The sequence below is a fragment of the Corapipo altera genome, unplaced genomic scaffold, assembly GCF_003945725.1.
Source record: "Corapipo altera isolate COAL_440 unplaced genomic scaffold, ASM394572v1 267, whole genome shotgun sequence".
NCBI classification, from domain to species: domain Eukaryota; kingdom Metazoa; phylum Chordata; class Aves; order Passeriformes; family Pipridae; genus Corapipo; species Corapipo altera.
In genome coordinates this window covers 284,694-302,707 of record NW_020884970.1, presented here as the reverse complement: position 1 = coordinate 302,707, position 18,014 = coordinate 284,694, and the positions used below count along the sequence as shown (strand labels likewise).

Genomic DNA, 18,014 nt, shown 5'->3' with positions numbered 1-18,014 from the left:
CTGCTGATGGGAGTGCCACTAAAACTGGATGTCTTAATGTCAGGAGCCTTTAAAATGAGTTTGAAATTTATTCAGGCAGCGTTTATTCCAGAAGCATTTGTGTGCTAACGCAGCCAGGGAGGAAGAATGAGACTATAGGGTATATTCACCAGGGCTAATTTTAGCCTGCTGAGTTTAATCTCTCTAGGCTTCCTCTGTAACTGCTGGAGAGAGACAAGAGCCTGGTTTAGTTGTTCCAACTTGCCCCTTGGAGGACCTTTACTTCTTTTATCTTCCTGTTGATTATAGAAACGACTCAAGAAAGTTTGCCCCCATCCTTTGTGTGAAGTATTCCCAGTACGACTGTCCTGGTGGGGTGTAACAGAGCTGGGCTGTCAGTGCATAGAGAAGAAAGTAATTGGAGAGATAATAACTCCATTAAAACAGGAAGGGGTTTGGATTGCCCTTCATCTGGGAATGGTTCGTGTTGGAAGCAGCGCTCCTGCTCTTTGGGCTGTGTGTGATGTAAAGCACGGCTCAATGAAAGGGAGCAAAGTCCAGGCTCCAGTGAACACACCAGATGAGTCTGGGAGCTGGTTGTGGATATTTAGGAAGCAGCAAAAGCTGAATTAAATGGATGCCTCATTCCCCGTGATTATTTCATTAGCAGCCCTTTCATACGTGCAGGCGCCAATACAAACCTGCTACGGAAATTCAATATATTAACAACCTCCTGCCCCCAACCAGAACAAATTAGAATGTAAATGTATCCACATCTGTGCCTACTGCTTACAACTTTCTGCATAAGTACACCCAACGCAGCTACAGTTGTGTGTTACAGTTGGTCTTTTGGCCAGTTCTTTGTGGTTCAGTGTCATTCATGTTTTTTCTGGTACAGTTTTCCATCAAATTCCTCAAATCAATCTACTTTTTCTTTTTGCTGCCTATCTCTGCCTCTCTCTGTCTCTCTGCTTATCTGTTCTTTGTGGCTTATAGATTTGGGGATAAGCTGTATTTTTTTATTTTTTTAAGGGTCATGCACTTAATGCCTCTCAAGACCCACTTTACCTTTGATTCAGCCACTGGATTTACAGCATCCTTCCTGGAAGATATTTATCTCTGGACGCAGGAGCTAATTTCCTCTGTGTCTGAAGGCTGAAAATTTCTGTGGGATACCTTAGTCATTGTTTCGGAAGGGAGCAATGGCTTATGTCACTAGTTAATTAAAAGACCAATCAATAGCCACTTTATAGTGGGCCACTGGGCCCACTGACGATGCCGTGTTGGTGTTCATGGGGATGTTTTTTTGCCCTGAGACTGAACATAGAGCCATAAAAGTTAAGAAGTGATCTGTCAAGTGGCCTGATCTCTCTCCTGGGCAGGGCAGGACTGTAAAACCCCTCATGGTTGGGGCAAACGTGACCCCTCACCAGCTGCACCACCCTCAGCCAAGGGTGACACACCCACCGTCCTCTGGCAGTGATTTTGTGCCTTCCCTGATGTCAGGCACTAGAGGGAGGTCTGGGTGATGGTTTGCAGGCTCCTTCCCACTTTTTTAAGCCAGATCTGATGTGGATGCCCACCTGTGCAGATCAGAGAGTGCACACACCTCAGAAATTCTGGGAAGAGTCAGGGCCAGTGCCAAGCTCGTGTAGCTTCCAGGCTCCTGGAGAAGAGCTGGCTTGTCAGCTGGGTGGGTTCACACACATCAGCCCCCAAAAATCATGAATTTACTCCCCTTAGCAGATCCCTGCAGCCCCTTATCCCAGCAACCCACAATGCCCTGGTTGATCCCACACATTAAAAATGGGAGCAACAGGCGAGGAGTAGTCTCAGGGTTCATCCCAAACATGTTTTCATCTGCAAAACAAGATATGAGAGAAGAAATGTCTCAGAAGTATTCAGCCAGTCCAGTTCCTTCCAGGGCAGGTTGGTGGTCTTACAAAACACCCAAGCTCGTGCTTAACTCCCAGGACATAAAGAGTCCCCTTTGCATTGTCCTTCCTCACAGCTGGAGCAGCCAAAGAGTGGCCTCTCTCCTGGTACCATGGGGAGATCCCAACCAGAGAAAATATGTGATTTATTCCTTGCATTGCTGTAGGAGAGAAGATAAGCAGGCACAGTCCCCACAGCCCTACTTCTTGCCTTCTACTGCACAACCCTGCCACCTTTTTTGTTTTGGAGCAAAAAGGCCAGGAGGGAAAAGAGCAATTTCTCAAAAAAACCAAACCAAAACAAAAAAAAAAAAACAAGAAAAAAAAAATAAAACCCAAACGAAAAGAAGGAGGTGGAGACTGGGAGAGCAGTACTGGTTTCTCTTCCCTGGGTGCCAGAGAGAGACACCCTGAAACTGGGCAAACATAAACCAACACAGTTCCACCCTCTCCAGCGGCACCAACAGTCTCTGAATTGCACATTTCCCCCTCCCATTTCCCGCATCTGGATTGGTACAGATGAGAGAGTTTTATTCCTGCCTGTCTTTCATTTCTCTTCCCGAACTGGGTATGGTTGGTTGGTTCCCTGTTTCTCCTTCCTTCCTTCCTCTCTTCCTTTTGGCTTCTCTGTTTCCCTTTCCTTTCTACGTTTGTGCTCATGAGCAAAGTGTTTTGTTTTGTTTCAGTCTTTTGGTTTTAATTGCAGTCAGATGGCAGTGCCCCTTTACGGGATGACGCTCAAATGTTCCAAGTGTGGAGTAGTTTCTTCTGCTGAAGTTTCGGCCACAGCCACCAGTAACGCCATGTTAGTTCCTCTAATTTCAACTTCTTTTCTTTCTTTCTTTCCACTTTCTTTTTTTTTTTTCCTTCTTTTAATTGATTTTTTTTTTTTGCTTTTAGTTTGTTTTATTTCCCTCTTCCATTTCCCTGCACTCACCAGCCCTTGTTTGTTTTCTCTCTCCCGGTGTCCCTGCCCACCCTCCCCACATTTCCCAGCTCTCCCTGACCTCATTCTGTGGGCCATGAGTAGTGTAGGGCTCCTCCTGCAACATCCCTGGAGCTGATGGGCTGGATCCTGAAAAGCCCTTTATGACATGCTTAGATTTAAGCATGTGAGCAGCCCATGGAAGACAAAAGGACTCTGTATTTATTGCAAACCGTGTATATGTTTAATTCTTCCACTGAATTTAGTTGCAGAATTAAAGATGTGATTCCCAGTAATCTTAGGGCTAGACAGGGACCTCAAAATCCAGCTCTGTCAACCACTTAAGCATCTTCATGAATGTTTTACTCCAGAGGCTGCAGAGCATTGAGAATGGTTTAAGTTGGTGAATCACTTCTAAATGTTGGGGTTTTTTGCTCTTATAAAATGCTCAAGTTCAGTTTGATACCTCATAGGGCTGCGGGTCTGATTTGATAAGTGTTGACTGCCTCTTTTGGACCCCTAAAAGCAGTTGGAATTAATTCTCAAACTCTTAAAGCGTTTCATAGCTCTGAGTTACAAAAGTCAAAAGCTGTTAAATCTCTTCTTAGATGCCCCTGGAGTTAGTTTAAAAAGGAAAAAAAAAAAAAAAAAAAGGAAAAGAATGCCAGAGCTTTGTTCTGCTGGAGAAATTGTTGCTATTTATATAGTTGGCTTTTTTCCCAAAGGTTAAGGTTGGAGGGAGAGTGATGAGGGAAGGTTTGTCTTTTTTCCTTCCCTTTTGGAAATTGCATTATCTGCATCATATCCAAGTGATGCTGTTACTTTGATTTCTGTGTCTAAAATAATGTATATAAAATGTGTGAAAGAAACTGTCTTAGATCACTTGCAGCTTGGAAACTCCTACTTTTAATTAATCTAAAAAGGAGGCAGCTGAGTGTCAAATCTCAAAATGCAGAAAAAGAAAAGAAAATCAAAGCACAAGAGCAACCTGGTCCAGTGGGAGGTGTCCTGCCCATGGCAGGGGATTGGGATAAGATGATCCTTAAGGTCTCTTCCAACCCACACCATTCTATGACTCTGTGGTTTTCTCTGTGAAATGAAAAACTAAACAAAATCTCGTTTATTTTTCGTTGCTAAAGTCATTTACTCACCTTTTGCAACAGTGCCCAGCTGAGATGGGGAGATGGAATTGGTCCAGGCACGTGTACCATGAGTCTGGAATTAGCAGGTCACTGAATTTTGGATTCCTGAGACTGCAGAGGAGCTAAAACAGCAGATTTACTATTAATGAATTAGACTGTTAAATAGGAGAGGCTTTCTGTTCATAGTAAATTCATTTTAAAAGTTAAACAGTCTCAAATCCTTCTCCTGCACTGTCTGACATCAGTCTGTGATAAATCACATATTCTGATTCATCTCCAAATCAGACAAAAAAAAAAAGGGGGATATGAAAGCCAGATCTCCTGTTCATCCTGCTTTTCTAATTTAAGTGGATGGATAGAAATTGGGAGGCTCTTGAGAGAGGACATGTCTTTTGTTTCCCAGCAGGTAAATACCTCAGATGAAAGATTTCACTACTAGTTTTGTGTTCTGTCCTCAAGTGTTCCATGCTCTTGTCCTTGCAAAAGGACCACTGAGCAATCTCTGGATTAGTCCCCTCAGCCTCATCTCCCTTTGTCATCCACTTCATTCTGCAGCTGAACTGTTGCTGTTTTTCCTCCCCCAAATCTATTGTTTGTCAAAAAGGCAAAGCCCTGATGATGCTTCGTGCCACTGCCACCATTCTGCTGCCCTTCATCCTTCCAGACCTTGGAGAGGCTTTGTCATTCCCTTTTGGAGTCTTGTCATGTGAATCATATGCCAGGAGAATTCCTGGCTCCTCCTTGACCTGGAATGAGCCGTAGTTGTTTGGTAGGGAACTTATCAAGGATGTTCCTGCCTTGTTCCTGCTGGGGTTGCTCATTCCCTCTCCAGTTTACCTCCCGTAGCTTCCAGAGGCTCGTTCTGGGAGAGCATGGCATGAAAAATAGATGTTTTTGCCCGTTTTTTCTTGGCAACTGATGGGAGAGCAGAAGGGAAAAAAAAATTTGCACTGGCAACTGTGCAGTGTCTTGACTTGGGGAATGATAAAAAGGGAATGATGAAAAGGTGACAGAAGTGAAAAAATCTTCACTGGAAATTGTGCAATTTCTTGACTTGGGGAATGAAACAGGAAATTTTGAATGTCTCTGACTTGTTAAGGATTAGCCAGATTTGACAGGTGTAAGTTAAAAACACCTTTCCCTTTAGGTTGTGCTGAAGGAGACACTGGTCAGATTTTGCCATTGGAAGACCTCTGTTCCCACATTTCCTTCTGGTCATTGTTACTTGTAGGGTTCCCCTCAGCCTGTGAAATATTAACTTATAATTAATTTGTCTTTGTTACCTGTGAAAGATATTTTATCTGAGGTGGAAAACATATGGCAGAGTCATGGCATGTCTTGGTATTTACTGTGAATGAGGAGATCCACTGCAGAAGACAGGGACTGCTGATGGATGGGTGAGTGGATGGATGGATGGATTGATGGAAGTTGTTGATGTCCTATCCCTGGAAGTGTTCAAGGCCAGGTTGGATGGGGCTCTGAACAATCTGGGATAGTGGAAGGTGTCCCTGCCCATAGCAGGGCTTTGGAATGAGATGATCTTTAAGGTCCCTTCCAACCCAAACCATTCCATAATTCTGTGAAATGTCTGGACTCTCAAATTCTGACCACAGGGAAGAGACTGGCACAAAACTAAGGCCCTGGTACAGTGTATTCTTCTTGCAGGCAACCCACCCAGGAGTCAACGTCAGAGAGTCCTCATGACCCTTCTCATCATCATCCCTCTTAAATCATTAGAAATTCCTGTGTCAAATCTCCCATCTAAAGTATTTGCCCTTTTTCTTGGCTCAAAATCATTTCAGGGCATCTTAGATATCAAGTTTTCCACCTGTATTGTAATTCCAGCACCAGTGTGAGTCAGCATTTCCATGCCTGGCTGGTTTTATGAAGGAGACTGTTCCTCAGGAGAGTGTTGTCCTCATGGTTCAAGGAGTTTGAAATCCCCCCTTACCTGGGGATAATACCCAAGTCCTGCAGGTCCTTGCTGGGAGTGTCAGAGAACACCTTCCCTAATTAGGGAATAATCCAGTGAATAATCAAGCAGTTTGTCCACAGCTGCCTCATCACCTCCCTGTCTCATTTATCACAGATTCATCATGGAATGGTTTGGGTTGGAAAGGACCTCAAGAGTCATCTCATTCCAACCCCCCTGCTGTGGGCAGGGACACCTTCCACTGGACCAGGTTGCTCAGGGAAGTTCAGAGGAATTTAATTTCTTGTTCTCCTGGTTCTGTGATTTATACTGCAGCAACTGAGAGAAGAATCATCTTTTGGGGAAAATAGAAATCACATCAGGTGTGGAGAAATCCCATTCTGTGTTGCCTGGGCATGAGAAGAACATGCAGAGTGCTCCCTCTTTTCTAGTTCCAGGTTTCTTGTCTTGGTTTTGTGGGCATTGAGTTAAAGGGAGGTTCTCTGAAAGTGTCCCTAAAATTGGGACAACACTCTTGCTTTTAGGAGGAATAGTGTTTAAGTGCTTAAAAAGTGTTCAAAGCCAGGTTGGATGGAGCTCTGAGCAACCTGGTCCAGTGGAAGGTGTCCCTGCTCATGGCAGGGGGTTGGAACGAGATGATCTTTAAGGTCCCTTCCAATCCAAGCCATTCCACGGTTCTGTGATTCTGTGAATCCAAGTTAGAGGAGTGATAAAGCACGAGAAAATAAATAAAATACATCCCTGCACTGTGATTTGCCTGCAGCAGAACTGCTGGCATGTGAAGAACCATCCATTATGCTGAGTCCACCGACCTTCTCCCTTTCCAGAGCTCCTTCTGGGAGCTGTTTCTGAATTATAAAGTGATTTTTTCCTTCTGCTGCTTCTTTAACTTACATCACTGCTGCTCTGTCAGTGTTGAGTAATGAGAAGAATTGATCCCTTCCCTCTTTATAATGGCCCTTCACATCTCTATTAGCATGTCCTGTATTTCCCCCTGCACTTGCCTTTTCTCAGGGTGCAGCGCTCTTCATCTTTCTTCATGTAGATCTTTGTCTCCAAAACCATTTATTTGCTCTTTCCATTGCTCTCCTCTATGTGCCATCACTTCATTCTGCTTCCTTTGCAAAGATGAAGACTCTGAAGGCTGCCAGCTTGTGCTAAAGGACAAAACCAGAGCCAGTTTTTGTCATTTTGGCCAAAGGCTTCATCTGCTTGTGGTCAGAGCTGGGTCTGCTGTGTGCTTTCATAAGGCTTAGTGGTAGAACTTGTTTCCCATGGTAGAACATCCCATGTGCTAGAGAACAGGAGCAGCTGAGGGAGCTGGGATTGTTTAGCCTGGAGGAAAGGAGGAGCTGGAGGATCTTATCTGCAACTACCTGAAAGGAGGTTGTAGCCAGGTGGGGGTCTGTCTCTTCTCTTCAGTAACAAGTGATAGAACAAGAGCAAATGGCCTCAGGTTGTGCCAGGTTTAGGTTGGATATTAGGGACAATTTCTTCACCACAAGGGTTATCAAGCAGTGGAACAGGCTGCCCAAGGCTTCATCATCTCTAGAGGGGTTTAAAAGCTGTGTAGTTGTGGCACTTGGGGACATTTTTTAGTGGTGGCCTTGCCAGTGCTGGGTTAATGACTGGACTCCATGATCTCAGAGGTCTTTCCCAACATAAATGGTTCAGGGATAAAGCTGTGGACAATCCTAGAGTGTGGCCATGCTGTCACACATCCTTGTAATTATATCTTGGGAGGAACAACGTGACACTACAACTGCACTGCTGAGTAACACTGGCATGGCAGGGTCACCTCACCATAAACCATTGTCCTCCTTCCAGAATGAAGGATCTTCCCTGTCCCCCATCCTGAGTGCTGTCATGGATGGCACAAATAAGAGGATGTGCCAGCTGATTCCTTTGTCTCAAGCCATACAAATCCTGGATCTGTTGATTGTAGCTAATCCATGATGGAAAGCCATTAGGTAATCACAGTGTCGTTATAGAACGTCAGCATTTCATATCACATCACGGAACTTGACATTTCTTAAGTCCTGTGAGTTATTCTGGAAGTTTTTAAGGATGCTCCTAAAACAGGGACAGGTGGAAAGGTGGCAGAAGTGTGGGGTCAGCTGTGAATTCAGCTCACAGCAAATAGAATTAGGGGCAATCTCACAGAAAACCCTCTTACCTTCCCTTGAGTTTTCTTCTGAAATTTTCAGTCTTTATAGGATTGTTTTTATGGAGGGTTTGGGTTTGTTTGTTTTTTTTTTTTGATGTTAATCTTTCATAAATCTAAGCAGAGTTCTGCCAGTGAAATTAGAGTGAGTTCCATTCCTGTGACCTGTTGCCACCTGCTGCCTGAGAATAAAGATTATGCATTAGGTGTCAAGCAGCATTTCCATAACATTCGTGAGGGATGAATGTTGCTGAGAAGGTGAATCACAAAGGGAGCAGAAAGGCCATACTCTTAGCTCATGTAAATCAGCACAACTCAGGAAAATCCTGATTTACTCCAGCTGAATATGTGGTGTAATATTGTTTTCATCATCTGAGCTGGAAGGGCAGATGAGTTTTCCATCATCTGGTTGGAAAAGCAGAGGTTTATGTGATGATTGCTCGTGTTGGCAGCAGTAGTGAAGTCCATCAGGATATCTTGACTCAGAGGGAAGTGGAATAATTTTCCCATATGGAGGCACATGGATCAAGGGGCTGGAAGGACTCGCTGAGTGCATGTGAAGGCAGCAGGAGCTCTGAAGGGAGAGTTCTAGATCACTGCATCCATGCTCTGGATAGCAAATGGACTCAAGCGGTTCTCCTTAAAGCAAGTTTTGAAGCCAGTGGATTCAAATTAAACCATTTGCTGAAGAGAAACATAAATTATATATAATTCACCTCTCCAGCAGCATCCCTTACAACCCCAAATCCACATCTAAATCTTGGATCCAGACTCAAATCATTGCCAGTGTGAGTTTGCAGGTCTTTCCAGGAATGGAAAACCCTCCCAAGCTCAGATGACCTGCATTCCCAGGTCAGATCCCTTCTCAGATGTGGTTGCCAGGTTTCTTGTTTGCACACTGGGGGTGGCAACATCCACATATGTGTGTACTAAGAGTGTTCTGGAAGATCAGAGGATTCCAGGAAGGAAAGTTGTCTGGTACAGACCTTTCCTAGCAGTTTTTATTGATTTTGATGGTTTCCCCTTGCTGCTGGAATTGCTTCATCTACCCAGCCATGCTCTGGGAATGTTGTGTTTGCTGATTCTTGCATGGAAGACACATCTAGAGAGGTGCCTTATGGATCAAACCTTATCTTTCCTTTTGACTTTTCTGCCCCTCTGAGATGTTTTTTTTCCTCCACCTACTACTCAGCCAGATTAATAATGCCCCACCACAAATAATAGCAAAGGGAGATTTCAGTGTAATGGGGCAAATTCCAGAGGGCTGAGGGAGAAATGGAATAAGAAACTTCTGTTTGGGAGTTGTTGGGTTAAGGGCTGTCTGACTGCTGGGGTTTTTTTTGAAATAATACTTTGAAGTGATAGTTCATATTGGACATTAAACAACAATGTTTTTCATTCTATATAAAATTACAAGATATCAGATTATGTCATGGTCTTTACCCTACATGGGGCCTCATAATGCTTGTTCTAGTTTAAAAAAAAATTATTAATTCCATTTCCCTGCTCCCTTAGGTAAATTCTATTCCTTAATAATACTACTGAGGAACACATCTGAGTCTGGAGAGGTTGTAGAGATATTGCATTTAGGGTATCATTCTGACTATGAAAATAAACTGTCACTTCAGTGTGTGGTCACTACAGCAGAACTGATGTAACAACCCTTGAAAAACCCTTAATGAAGCCAGGGGGTTATATCCTGATGTCCATCCCTGTATCCAAGCTCCAGCTTTGTCCAGGTAAAACTCTCACTGAGCTCTGTGAGAGCAGTACCTGCATAACCAGCAAGTAAACATTAAAAACTTGCTCATAGATCAGAGAATGGTAAGCAAGTCCCATGTAAGTACTGCAAAAACGTGTCCTGGTATCTGTCCTGTAATTTATTGTGTTGCCTGTATTTGTTTGTTAGTGTTTAGGTTGAGGTTTGCTTGAAACTCAACTTTTTATACAGCCTGTGCCCAGGTCTGCTGTGGTTTGTTGGGGAAAACCCCACAGAGAAATTCTCCTTGGTGCACCAGGATGACTGACAGCTTAAAATCTCCCCAGTAGGCTGCTAAAATTGCTTGGGACCCCATTTGCTCAGGTTGCTGAATGCCCAAATAGTCCATGGGAGCAGAGCTGCTTTCTCATCTCAATGGCCATCATTTATAGATTCGTGGGGCAGCACTTGCATTACAGAAAACTGCTTTGTCCAGTTTAGTAACTTGTGAATTAAAATGTGGCTTGAATCTCAAGTTATTTTAACCCAGGATGTCCACTCATGAATAAACTTATTTACAGGAATTGCTGAATATAGGAAAAAATTTGTTTTGGGCAGATTACAGCAGAAAGCAGAAATTTTTCTGTCCACAGGAAAACTGGGTCAGGACTCAGTTCTCCTGGTGTTCATGGATGCAGTGTCATAGGGACCATCAGCTGTGGAGTAAAGGAACACCAGCAAAATGTGTCAGTCTCCACATCAGCTCTGAGCTTGTCTGTTCTAGTCACTCCAAACTGTGACACATGTCCCAGTGTTGGTGTCTTCCATGTGCTGTGGAAGTCCAAGTGTGTGTGACCCAAGTACCGACAGCCATTGTGACAGACCAGTCTCTGCTGCAACTGTCCCCCTTCCCTTTGGCGACCTCCAGTGACTGTATTTTGTCTCCCTTTCCTCGGGGAACATTGTGGATTAGTGGCAGAGTGGGAAGGGTGTGAAAGGGGGAGTGAGGTATCCTCATCCTTCCTCCCCACCTCCAGTTTTCTGCATGTTTGCACCATTGGAAAGTTGTCCCTCCCGCAGCAACGCGTCACCTGTTTTGGCAGAGTGAGTGTGCAAAGCATCCTCCTGCTTCCCTGAGAGAGGGGCTCAGAAAACATCCAACATCCAGCACAAGTAGATGTTTGCTGGAGGAGTTTTCTGCAGCCCCATGGGATCAGGAGGCTGGATTAACATCCCCCGTGGGAACGGGTGAGGCTAAAGCTGAGTCCTCTTTTCCTCTGCTTTGACAGGGCATCCCTTTGGAGCTCCTGCGTGGTCCTGCCTCTCCTGGCCCTCACCTGGATGTCTGCAGTCCTGGCAATCACAGACAGACGCTCAGCCCTCTTCCAGATCCTCTTTGCTGTCTTTGACTCCTTGGAGGGCTTTGTCATCGTTATGGTCCATTGCATCCTGCGGCGGGAGGTGAGACAAAGGAGTCCTTCTCTTTTATATCATCAACACATTTCCCGTAAAAATCACCTGGAAAATGTCCAACCAGCCTGGGAACTTCTCTAACCCTGCAAACTTTTGATTTTGTGTGGATGGTGACCACAAAAATGACCATGACAGTGTCGGTCAGAGGAAAGGAGGGATGAATCAGTTGTCATGCTGCATGTCCTACAGAGTGGAATTTGGTGGGCACCCTTAAGTTGGATAACATGCCTGGCTTAGATGGATAACATGTCAAACTTGACTTGTTTAACACCAAAATTCATGTTTCCAGCATGTTTCTACCACAACTCTAAAAATACAATGTTAAAAAAGTAATTTGCGATTTCAAGAGAGCCAAGTTGCCCTGAGATTTACAGAATGAAAGGTGTGTTGGCATGAACACCCTGATATTCCAGCTGGAAAGTAAAGCCAGCAATAATCAAGCAAGGAAATTGGGGGAATTCTCTGCGGCCTCCCTGTGGAGATTTAAAATGGTTAATTTATATCAGGGAAGAAAAGGACAAATCTTTTCTGTTTCTTTTATTCTTTTCATCCTACTGAGTGCAAAGACTATTAATAACAGAGACAGGAAGGGGCTTTTTTTTTTCAATATTCATTTCATCTTCTTACAGCTCCTTTAAATTAAGTAAAACAGATTAATTCCTTATGTCAGGCCAATGAAATCAATGGGATTACACCACTGGCTTGGCTGAGACTCCTTCCATTAATTGCATTATGAATATGAGCCTGCATTGAACTCCCATTGCAGTCACTGGGATTGTTTTTTCCATTGATTTCAGTGAGTTTTGGACCAGATATTTATCAGAGGATCATAATCAAACTTTGTAGACCCCACTATCATGATTTATGCAATAGCATCCATTGTAAAGATACTGCAAGCTGCCAAATGGAAGGCATTTTTAGTCTTGATTATATAAATCAAGCAACTTGAAGCAGTGACCAGGACAGCTGGAAAACCTTGGAGTTACTCTTTAGTAGTGAAATATGGAACATATAAACCATGTGAAATAAATACCTGGATGCTGCTAAATCCACCTTCTTTTATCTACCAAAGACTGGTTGTTTTTTTTTTTTTCTTCAGCAGAATTTAATATGTTTGGTCTGTCTGACTCTGCCTTTTGCCAATCCCTGTGTTCCTGCAGGTCCAGGATGCTGTGAAGTGCCGAGTTGTGGATCGTCAGGAAGAGGGAAATGGAGACTCAGGGGGGTCGTTTCAGAACGGACACGCTCAGCTCATGGTAGGGAAAAGCACCACCTGGGCTGCTCTTGAGGGACCTCTGGGCATTTTTAATTCATAACTGATAAACAGAGGGCTCTGTCCATCGGAGAGTTTTCAGTCAGTGTTCTTTTTTGCCTTTAAACTTGTGCTTGAGCAAACTTAGCTCTTAGAATAGACCCTTTCACACAAATCTGATTGTGGGTTTTTTTTAAATTGTGGTATCAAGGGATTTAAACTTACACACCTGCATTTGCAGACATCTTGGTGAGATCCTCTCTTTCCCAGGAAATAAAAAGCCAAAATAACACCTCCCAGGTCTTCCAGACCTTCTCATCCCCATCACGCTGCCTTGTCCTCGCTGCACTAAGTTTAATACTGTTTTAATCACTGTGTGTTGGGTTATTATGATAAAGATGCTGTCTCAGAGGGATTGGTTTCTCTCCAAAGCACACTTTGCTTCCTTGGGAATGTAATTTAAGCTCTGTAAATCCCGGTCCTGTTGTGTAAGTCTTTTACAAACAGTGTGGATAAGGCCACAGAGGAATAAGCTGTGGGGCTTCATCTTGAGTCTGCCTCACTGTTAAGAGGTAGTTGATATAAGAAACATTTCTTTTCTGAAGTTAAGGTAAAGACATCAGGAGAATCACAGGATTTGAACAAGTTCCAAAATCATCTCGTTAATATTAGAACTCCATCACAACCCAGTGATGGTTTTTTTTCCCCTCGCTCCTGTGCTAAGCAAAGTAGTTTGTGCTTGGGTACAGCAAAGTCTGATTTCAAACAGCACAATTGTGGAGTCAGGACATCAAAAGATGTTCAATTCCACCACACCTCGGTGGTGTTTGTTAAAACATTTCTCATTTCTCCTTTCAGTGCATAATCTCCTTGTTTTCAGACAGGTTCTCTCTCTGCCTAATTTGTGTGTCATTAGAAAGCCCCTCGTGTGCCTGCTGCTTTGGCTTCTTCAATAATACACACCATCGTCATATCCACTCTCAATCTTCTTTTCAATAAGTTATCACCCTGAGCTTTTTTTATTCTCCCTCTGTAAAAATGTGCCTTCAAATTATTTATAGAACCCTTTCCCACCCACCCTTCACGTTCCCAGCACCCTTGGAAGATGTAGATGCTCTATTTATTATTTTCTTGTCACTACCCCAAGTTTCAGATTTTTATATCTCTGTATAATTCCCTGTTTTCATTCATTCAGTCATTGCAAAATTCTGTGTCAGCCACAAGTTTTGCAGCAATATTATATTCTGCACTGGATGTTTTGAGGAGCTGAGAGCTCACAGTCACTTTTTCATATCCAGGCACAAAAAACTCTGGGATCTCGAAGTGAGTGATGACTCCTCTGATATTTTTAGAGGGGTACAATGTTATTTTACAGTGACTGAGTTGTAAAATAACCAAAGAAATCAAAAGCTTTGCAGGGTGGCAGTTTTACTGTTACCTTTTCCAGTAATCTCCGAATCTGCCCAAGTGGTGAAAAGGAGTTTAGCTGAGTAGAACTGTTTTCCACAAAATCTTGTTGACTGGAATTAAATATAAACCTATCTTTTATTTATTTATCAGCAAAACTAGTACAGGCTGTTCAGCTGCGGTTTTTTTCGGGAACTCCTATAGGAAAATGAGATTATATTTTTCTGTGTCAACATTTAAATGTTAGTTCAGTCATATTTCTCTTCTGTTCTTTTCAGATTTCTTTGCTATCCCAAATAATTTACCAAGGAATTAGCATCAAGAAGGTTGAGATATTTCCTCAACCAGCTTTTCAAACGTTCCTGGATCTCAACTTGCAAATATTAAATTGTTTATCCCAGGGGGGTGGGGAGATTTTCCCCATACTTTTCTTAGTATTCAACTTTAATCACATTAATACAATTATATGAAGTATCTTTCTGAAATTATACTAGAAATAGTCAGTGAACTCTCTGCCTTTTTCTAGTCTGCAGCTCTTCTATTGCTCCATGAAAACCCATGGCCTGCTGTGACTTAGTTTATCCAGTTCTTTGAAATGTTATCTGCCAAAAGCTTTAGAGAAAGAGTTTCACTCCTACTGGGAGAAGAAAGGAGTGTGGTTGGGCTGTACAGACCACTTGAAAAAGTTCCTCAGCCTTTGTGCCTGCAGGAACCTTTGGTTTTTTATGTTAAGAGTTTCAGAGGAAGAGACTTGTTTCCACTTGGTGTGACTTGGTGACAGATCACAGGAAAGCCCAGTGGGGATGGAGCTTTCTCAGCAGCAACCCCAGATCTCTTTAATGAGTGGAGGGGAATCCACTTAAACTGTGCGTGGAGTGATGTATCCAAGACAGTTCTGGCCAGGGACCTGTTCCCTGGTTTTTTTTAGAAATGTGTCTGAACGTATTCCAGGGAGATATTTTAACCTGCAGCTCAGAAATCAGTGAATGAATGAGCAGATGAACCCAGCTGAAAAAAAAATTACAACTTTATCCGTGCTTGAAGTTCAAAAGCCACAGGTGAATAAAAGTGGTGTGTTGTCCGTGTTTCAAAGCCCAAACAAAACATTTTTCCTCCGCTGTTCTGGCAGTGGTTGTGTCCCCCTCACTAATTTAGGTGGGGTTTTGCATTTTCCCAATGGATTTCCTTCCTCCCCCACCTCCTTTTGACCACGTCCTCTGTGTTCTCTGTCTTTCAGACCGATTTTGAGAAGGATGTGGACATGGCTTGTAGATCAGGTGAGCACATCACAGGTGAGAATCAGCAAGTGACCTGGTTTGGGGATTGAACTAGGCCATTTTTTTTTCCCTTTCTGTTTTCTCTGTGTGTGTCTTGGTGCCTTGCATGTCTGGGTTGTTTGCCCTCACTCTCAACCCTGGTCAAGAGAAAGCAACACCCCTAATTTTCCCTTTGCTTATCCTATTTTCCTGCAGCTCTTTTGGCCCTTTTAACTCAGATTAAGCACTGTCTCCAAGGTGTTATTTTTTTGACATGTAACCCAGTGGCAGAGAAGAGTATCAAGGAAGAAGAGCTGGGATCCATCTCTTCCTACTGTGATCCTTCTTTGCTCTAGCAACCCCTTCCCGAGGGGATCCCACCAACCTCAGACAGCTCTGTGCTCAGGAAAGGCGTCTTTGAGAAGATCTGGAATCTGGAGAGCCTTCCCAACACTCCACCTGGCTCCAAGCACTTCTAGTGCAGTTGGACACTGCCTGAGCATGTGGAAGTTGGTCAGGTCTTTCCTTCTCTGCCTGCACCTTTCTGCTGTGCATTCATTTTGATCCTGAAGATGTGCATGAGTTGACAGCCCCTTTCCCAATAACCCTGGGAAGTGTCTGTGCTTTCTGGATTCTCCTTTGCCACCTGTTCACCTCTGCAGGTTTTGTCCTGTCCTGGTCCTGGCATGCCTGACCTCATGCCTGACAGAATCTTACCCTTTGTAGATATTTAGCCTTTCATTTACCCTCCCAGACTTCCCCAACTCCCAAGCAAGAGAAATTCCAGCTTGCTTGGCACTTGCATATCATTCATATCCTCCAAACCAGGATCTTCCCAAGTCAAGGACAATACACTGTGTTCAGCTACCACCATGGGAAAGCTACTTTTTCTCAATCTCTCTCTCTGTCTCTTTGATAATTCATCCTTCCTCCCTCCCTCCCTCCTTCCTCTCTTCCTTTCTCTCTTCCTTCATTCCCTCCTTCCTCTCTTCCTTCCTCTCTTCCTTCATTCCTTCCTTCCTCTCTTCCTTCTTCTCGTCTTTCTTCTTTCCTTCATTGCCTCTGTTCCTTCCTTTCTTCCTTCCTCCCTCCCTTCTTCCCTCCCTTCCTCTATTCCTCTCTTCCTTCATTGCCTCCTTCCTCTCTTCCTTCCTCTCTTCCTTCCTCTTTCTTCCTTCCTTCCTCTCTTCCTTCATTCCCTCCTCCCTCCCTCCCTTCCTTCCTTCCTCCCTCCCTCCTCCCTCTCTTCCTCCCTTCCCTTCCTTTTCTCTCTCCTCCTCCCTCTCTCTCTAAACATCTACCTGTCCTTTTCATTTATCTTATTCTTTATCTCATCTATCATTTATTTCTCTGCTTCTAATGTATTTATCTATAATTCATCACTTTCATTCTATCTTGAAATCACTTCTCTATCTCTGTCCTCAGCTGTCTGTCTTGCTGTACCTGTTATTTATATATTTCTATCTTTGTCAACATTTATCCCTGCCATGGTGTTTCTGTGCATTGTCTGTCACTGTCACTATCATTTATCTGTCTAATATCTATCTATATCTTATTTATCTTTTCCTGTCCTTCTCTCTTCCTCACTCCCACTCCCCGTGCTTATCACAGTCACAGTATATTTATCTCACTTATCCTTGTGATATCTTATTTCATGGTCTCTTTCTGTCCATTTATCTCTTTTCAGGGTCTGTCCATTTTTTTTTTCTTCCTGTTTCTCCGTCTCACACTCTCTAACCTCATTTCTAGCTGTCTGCCTCTTCTCATTTGTCTTCCTCCTTCTCTTTTGACACCAAATGCTGAGTTCCAAAAAAAAAATCACATGTGAAAAACGTGTGTGAGACCTTGCCTGACTTGAAGGGATGCTCCAGGATGATCCAGGCTGGGTGTTGGCATACACAGCCAGCTGTAAACCACAGCAATCCCTGGACCTCCTGCACTAAAGGAGCCTTTCTGGATCTCCTACCATATTTTTTGCTTCCCAGAGGAAAGGAAGGAGTTGATTTTTTTCACATGACTTCAGAGCAGGAGACCCTGGAACAACCCCCAAGCTTCCCTTCCTTTGCCAGCACAGAACTTTACAATTTGAGGGTTGGTGTCTGCCTGGAGAGATTTTCCTCCTCTCATAAAGTGCTGTTAGTTAATAATAATAATCCCCACTTCAGAGACCCTTCTGTATGGTGCCTTGAATAATAAAAAATGGCAGTCTGTCCATTGGTTTCTGGCCACTCTTTCTCCTGGAGGCACCATCTCTCATGTTATGATGGGTTGGGGATGTGGCTGATCCCTCTCATAACCCCCTCACGTAGATCCCCCGGTAGGGTTTGGTCCATGGCTTGGTGTCCAAAGCTCACCCCACTCCAGGCTTGGAGATTGCCAAGTGGAAAGCTCTCCAGACATGCTTTTTGCAGCTCATGGGAGCATGGAGGGGAGCCTGAATCAATGAACCTTGGTGACACTCCTAAGGGAAGGATTTGACTTGCTGTGATTTATCCTCTGGCAGTGTCAAGGTGGTTGTGGTTGCCCTGGTTATACTCGATGTGTTTGGCTTTAAAAGCTCTTGGAAAGTTCTTTTTATCCTCCTTGGTGCCCTTGTCATCCTACTTTGCCTGCTTTTGGAGGGGAGCTTTGATCTCCCAGCACCCCTCACTCCCACTAGGAGCTGGTAGGAAAAATCAGTGTGTCCTCAGTCCCGTGGGATACCTGAGTCATGTCCCGCCTCTGTCCCAGTTGGAGCAGCTCAGTAGTGTCAGGTTCCCACAAAGATCCTTCTCCCTGTCCCAAAAAAGATCTTTTTACCTATTTTTTATTTCCTACTCAGCCAGGGGAATGGGGAACATGCATTTATTC

At 43.7% G+C, this 18,014-nt stretch overlaps 1 protein-coding gene across 11 annotated transcripts in view; it reads left to right on the top strand.

Annotated features, from left to right (window-relative positions):
* The window catches only part of ADGRB1 (adhesion G protein-coupled receptor B1), a 293,421-nt gene that overhangs the window by 254,942 nt on the left and 20,465 nt on the right, over positions 1-18,014 (top strand). For 8 of the 11 annotated variants that reach the window (XM_027665116.1, XM_027665120.1, XM_027665119.1 and 5 more), the window contains 4 exons: positions 2,620-2,718; positions 11,066-11,237; positions 12,410-12,505; positions 15,146-15,200. In XM_027665116.1, coding sequence (XP_027520917.1) covers positions 2,620-2,718; positions 11,066-11,237; positions 12,410-12,505; positions 15,146-15,200 — 422 coding nt within the window. The remainder of the gene's footprint in view (positions 1-2,619; positions 2,719-11,065; positions 11,238-12,409; positions 12,506-15,145; positions 15,201-18,014) is intronic. The other 3 variants (XM_027665118.1, XM_027665121.1, XM_027665124.1) reach the window with 3 other exon arrangements.